This window comes from Athene cunicularia (assembly GCF_003259725.1).
Source record: "Athene cunicularia isolate RWA chromosome 11 unlocalized genomic scaffold, athCun1 chr11_part2, whole genome shotgun sequence".
Lineage (NCBI taxonomy): Eukaryota > Metazoa > Chordata > Aves > Strigiformes > Strigidae > Athene > Athene cunicularia.
The window spans coordinates 1,622,347-1,628,346 of record NW_020799114.1 but is presented as its reverse complement, the minus strand read 5'-3'; the positions used below and the strand labels follow the sequence as shown (position 1 = coordinate 1,628,346).

General features: G+C 56.4%; 1 protein-coding gene across 5 annotated transcripts in view; it reads left to right on the top strand.

Annotated features, from left to right (window-relative positions):
• Nucleotides 1–6,000, top strand: part of ACSF3 (acyl-CoA synthetase family member 3) — a 63,377-nt gene that overhangs the window by 34,582 nt on the left and 22,795 nt on the right. For all 5 annotated transcript variants that reach the window (XM_026857071.1, XM_026857066.1, XM_026857068.1 and 2 more), the window contains exon 7: nucleotides 800–926. In XM_026857071.1, the coding sequence (XP_026712872.1) occupies nucleotides 800–926 (127 nt within the window). The remainder of the gene's footprint in view (nucleotides 1–799; nucleotides 927–6,000) is intronic.

Below are 6,000 nucleotides of genomic sequence, written 5' to 3'. Positions count from 1 at the left end.
CCCCCAGATCCCTCAGCGCTGGCTCAGCCCGACTCTTCAACCCCTCCAGGGATCCCGGGGACTCCCCCCTGCCCTGGGCAGCCCATTCCAACGCCCAACAGCCCCTTCTGCACAGAAATCCTTCCTCAGAGCCAGCCTGACCCTGCCCTGGGCAGCTTGAGGCCATTCCCTCGGGGCCTGGCGCTGGGGCCTTGGCTCCAGAGACTCATCCCCCCTCTCTGCCCCCTCCTGGCAGGGAGTTGCCGAGGGCCAGGAGGTCTCCCCTCAGCCTCCTCTTCTCCAGACTGAACCCCCCCAGTTCCCCCAGCCGCTCCCCAGCAGACCTGTGCTCCAGACCCTGACCCTGACAGAGGCTGGTGGGTGCTGTGGTGAGAGCAGGGTGCAGAGAGCTCTTGTGAAGCTGGTCTGCATCAGGCCACCCAGGGCTCAGAGAGGACCATCCCTTTCCCAAGAGTATTTCCAGACCCTTTTCCAAGAGCATTTCCCACACGTTTGCGTGCGAGCCCTCGCCTCTGCCAGCAGCTGGAAGGTGTCAGCCTGCCTGGACTGCAGTTCCAGGGTGGCAGTTCTTCTTTTCAGCTAACACAGATGTGTATTTTCAGTGGTTTTGAGCATCAAAGGCACTCAGGCGAGTCCTTCACCTGAGGAAAGTGGTCCTGCCGGTGGGTGGGCTGTGTCGGAGGGTGGTGAAGCCTGGGAGGGCACATGGCATGGGTCCTGCTTGTCCCCACTGCGGGGGACAGACAGCGGGGGCGATGCAGCCGCTCCCCGGGGTGCATTCCCTGTGTGCTTGTCCTAGGTGACACCGGGTCTCGAGGGCCAAGAGGGGGAACTGCTCGTGAAGGGACCCTCCGTCTTCCGCGAGTACTGGAACAGACCCAGAGAAACAGCAAACGCCTTCACCCCCGACGGCTGGTTTAAAACAGGTACCGCAGGGGGAGAGGATGGCAACAGCTCCGGGCTGGCTCCCGGGGTTCTCCGGCTGCTGGGGGGGGTTTGGAGATGGGGCGTCACAGCCTGGCTGGGGGTGCGGGTTGGCCACGGTTCCAAACACCAGGCTCGGGGCCGGGCTTCGCTTGCGTTGGCCATAATTAGCCAGCCAAGAAATGGGTGGTTTGGGGTTGCTTACTTGTAAGTATAATATACGGGTGCTTAATGATTTCTGGGGATAAAACTTTGCAAATGGGAGGGGTTTGGCTTAATTTACACGGGGGCTTTGTCACCTCCGAGGGGCTGGGTCCATCCCGCTGCCCCTCTCGGCGCGGTGTCCGCGGGGGAGTTTGTCCTGCTCACGGCTGAGTGTTTGAAGACGAGGTGTGTAGGGTCGAAGGCACGAGCACGGGCAGCGCGGCCGCGAGGGGTGGGCTGGGGTCGTGGGCTTGGCCACCGGCGTCACGAGGGAGCTTGTCAAGGAATCGTCGTTTGTCAGAAAGTACTAACTGATGGAAGGCTGAACTTTCTGGGGGAGAATCACAGCGGGTGTCTTCAGCGGGGGAGCGAGCGGTTCAGGAAGGGGTTTTGAAATTGCCAGAACGTTCTTTTAAAGTGAAAAGTCTGAGCCTTTCAAACAGACTTTTTAATTTGAAACCAAGGCTCATTTTATTTTTACATGATAAGTTATGGAAATGCGAAGGAAATGTTTCTTTTTCTGGGTTTTCTCAGGATTTGCCTTTCCCTTTCAAGAGCAGGAAAAGTTTCTGTAACATAAAATGTTTCCAGGGATGGGGAGACCTCTGGTATTTGCTTCTTTCAAATCAAATCTCACCGGAAGATAATACCTCAGTGATAATAATACCTATTGCAGGTGGGTCCTCTGTGAGCCTTGGGAGGTTTTATCAAATATTTGCAAAGAGAAAAAAGATCCTGGTAGCCTGTGATAGCAGCAGCTGCCTTTGGGCCAGTCCCTACTCTGGCTGGGAGGGCAAGTTTTGGGAGGAGAACTTTTAAGCCTAATCCTGCTCCTCACGTGGGATAAATTCAAGAGGATACCAGGCTGAAGACCTTTCCCGAAGGGGATAGATGTGACAGGCCATGAATTAGTGATGTGCTCCAACTGCTGCCTTCCGCTCTGCGCATGGCGCGGTCAGACGCCTCCTCCCTCAGAGGTTCCCGTCCCCCGGCGCCGTTCTGCGGTTTGGATTAAATAGGGAGGGAGGCTCCAGCCGGGGTATCGGTGTGCCCACCTTTCTGCTGCCCCCGCCGCCCGCGGGGAGCCCCCTGGGCACCGGGGTGTATAGAGGCAGCGCCGTCCCTCTGCCTGCCCCGAGCCCAACCGCTGGTTCATCTTGCCAGCACAGAAGTGCGGGCTGGCTCGTCTCTGCCCAGCCTTAACACCTCCCCACTGCCCTCTCTCGAGGCAGGACTCAGGCTGGATTTCTGATGCCTTCGGCGTAATCTTATTTATTTACGGTTCTTGAAGAAGCGGTGATTTATTATTATTGTTATCCCAAGCAGGCGCGGAGCTGCCCTGCTGGCAGTGTCACCGCGGGTCCCCATCCCGGGCGAGTACCGCGGTCTGGGACCGGAGCATCGTCAGGCGATGTGCAGGGTGCAGGGCAATCAGCTTTAAAAATTTTTTTAGTCAACACTCCTGATGAATATTTCAGATGCAAAGGAATAGCATGCATTAATTATTGCAAAGAGATGTCTTTAGGAGAAAATGATTTTGAAATTCGGTTTAATTTCATTGTAATGCGCTGCAAACAGGAAGGGAGTATGTGTGTTTAATTGGCTCTCGGGGGTAAGGCCGGGAAGATGGCATGCCTTTGTCACAGGCCATTAGTGATACAGACTGCATAATGAGAGAGTACAATCAGCTCACAGCTGCCGGCTCCTACGGGGAGAGAATGATATTAAATAGAAATCAGTATAAATTAAACTTAACCCTTTCGCTAGCTGAGCAAAACTCAGAGCTAGAATAAAGGGGGGGGGGACGGACGTGGAGACAGGCGTGAGGGGTTTGGGCTGGGTTGGGGGTGCCCAGCCAGCAGCAGACCCCTGGCCAAGCTGCCTCCCCGACATCCCCCGCCGCTGCCTAGGGAGGACAGCAGGCTTTTAACTCTCTTCCCCATCCCGTTCCCCCACTCTCTGCCTTTCTTTCCTTTCGCTCCTCTCCTGACCGCTTGCTCCGTCTCGCAGACGTCGGGTCAATAGGGCTATTTTTTTTCCCAAGCCTCATTTAGCTGGCAGTGCCGTGAGCGTGCCCCATCGCCCCTCACTCGCCCTGCCTGTCCCCACCACGGTGACAGCCTTCGGGGATCACTCGGAGATGGCAAACATCCCTGGGGTGGCAAAACCCCAGTTCGGGGAACTGAGGAGGTTATATGTCCCATCCTAGCAACGGGGGTGTGGAGGGTGAATTACCCCCGTTAAGCAGCGGTGGGTAATTTCGGAGTGGAGACTGTGCTGGCAGAATCCAAAAGAGGCAAAACCTGGGTGCTGCCGGGCCGTGATCTGCTCTGTCTGCCATTTGCAGGCCGTACGGTGGATGTTTTAAAGGCGAGGCTGCGTGCGTGCGCACGGTGCTCCCGAAACCCGGGCGATGTATTTCCGAGGCCGCACTAGCGTTGTCTCACCTCTGGAGCCGCGTGTGCGTCCCCACCAAGTGACCTGCAGGTCACCTAAAGCGGGTGACGGTGTGATTGCAGGCGGTGGCCGGGTCCCCCCCATCCCTCAAGGACGCAGGGAATGTGCACTCGGCAGTGACAGGGACGAGTTTTGGAGAGGGAGACAGCGTGGGTAACTCCTCTGCTGTCATCGTGAACGGCGATCCCAAAAACCGGCGGGTCAGCAAATGGAGAGTAATTCCTGTGAGGGCAACCCCAGCGTGCTGCTCGTGTGTGCCTTGCTGGGAGCGCGTCCCTGGAAGGACACAGCTCTGGGGTGGCACTACACAGGGAGGGGTGTCCTGTGGCTGTCACTCCCTGTGATGTTAAACAGAAGGTGGGAGGATGTCTCAGCATCCCCTCCCCGTGCATCGCTCCCGCCTCACGAGGTGTTTGACCAGCCTGGGGCTCTACCTGGGAATCCCTCCTTGGAGTTCACACACACACACAAAGCCAAGAGTCACCGGAGCTCGTTCCCTCTGTTGGTTTTGTGATCGGAGTTAACTGGAACTGCTGCGCGGGGCTCGCGGGGTCGGAGGGCCAGTTCCCCTCATACCTGCCCCCAGGGAGAGGGACGACGCTCAAGCCCTGCCAGCCGCCTGCTGAACTGCTCCATCCGCTCCGCCGGCTGCTTCCCGCAGTGCAGGGCTCATGGAGGAGTCTTGAATTTCTAAGTCTTTTCTGGCTACAAGTCATTTGTTTCCCCAGTACCTTCCTCAGGCCGTTTCTCTGTTTCTGGCTGCTCTTTCTATAAATTGAGTTATCGTGGTTTTTTGTCAGAAAGTAGAGGAACCAAAAAAAGAGTCAATGCTTAATGGCAGCGGTTGTTTTCCTTGCTGATTGACAGCTCCTTTATTAAAATCCCCTTTTCTCCCATGAAACTCTCTTCCCCAAGAAAACCACCTCACGTTGAGCATTGGGGATGGTCATTCCCCTCCGTGACGGGACACAAAAAATAGCGATGCGGAGTGTGGCCGCCAGCCCTCTCCCCACAGCGTGCTCCTCCTGCAGCTCCCTGCTCCGTTTCCAGGGAAATCTCGGAAAGACCAGACATTCCGTGCAAACAACTGCAAACCTGAGTGTCCTCCCCCCGGCTGAGAGGCAAACCCCGTGCAGGAGGCTCCTGCAGGCATCCCTCTGTGAACGGGCCCTTTTTGTGCCTCCAGTTAGAGAAGGAACAAGTGTGTGTGTGTGTGTGTGTGTGTGTGTGTGTGTTATGGGGAAAAAAAGGGAGGTCAAAAGACGTGGTGCTGCAGTGACTTTTTGATGAATTCAAGATCGTGGCTCTGTTGAGAAGCATCTGAACCGGTGGTGTTGTGTAGGTGATTTACTGTTGCTCCCCGTCCTCTATTCCCTCCGATTTGCACCGCTCTCTGCCCATCTCTCTCATTTCCATCGGAGTGAATTTGATTATTTTTGTTGTATTAACGCTGTTGACAGAGCTGCTTAGATCAAAGTCCCCTCCAGCCATTTCCAGGGAGGCTGCTGGGTATCCACCTGCTGTCATGCATCCAGGCAGCCCTGAGCCCTCGGAGACTGAGACAAACCCAAAGGAAAAATGAGACAAGCCCAAAGGAAAAATGCCTGTGGCCGTCCGTCTCCTGTCACTGCGACACCTTCCCAGCTGCCCCACACCCTGCGAGGTGAGAGGCCACCTCCGAGCGTACTCACATCCCGCTGAGCAGGAAAGGTGGAAGGAAGAAAGAAGGAAGGAAGAATTTTTTTTACGACGGGGGTGGTGAAACACTGGAAGAGGCTGCCCAGAGAGGTGGGGGATGCCCCAACTCTGGAAACATTCAAGGCCAAGTTGGACGGGGCTCTGAGCAACCTGAGGTAGTTGGAGATGTCCCTGCTGATGGCAGGGGAGTGGGACTGGATGATCTTTAAGGTCTCTTCCAACCCAAACCGTTCTATGATTCTGTGGTTCTATGAGCAGTCGCCGAGCAAACCTCTGCTGGAGGAAAGCGGCAGAGAATCGCGCGGTTCTCGGGTCATCCCTCTCCCTGATCATTATTCATCCATCCCAGCCTCGTGATGCTCATGGCGCTGGGGCTCTGGCACCGTCAGGTCGTGTTCTCTCTGCCCAGGAGGCAGCGAGCGGCTTCGGAGGCCTGAGGAAGGGGCCGGGGGGGTTGGGAGGGTGATGGAGTTGCCCGGGCGCTGCCCGTTTGCCTGCCTGTTCTCCTGCCTGCGCAGGGCCGGGCAGGGCGCGTTCTCCGGGGGAATCTGGCAGGACAGCGGTGTGCGAGCGGGAGGGGTATGATCAGAAAGCAGACTTCTCCCCGAGGGAAGGCCGGCTTCCATTCACATTTGCCCATACATCCAGAAAATTAGAATCTGGTGTATTCAGGGAGATTTATTTTCAATTACAGGTTAAGGCTGAGACATGAAATAG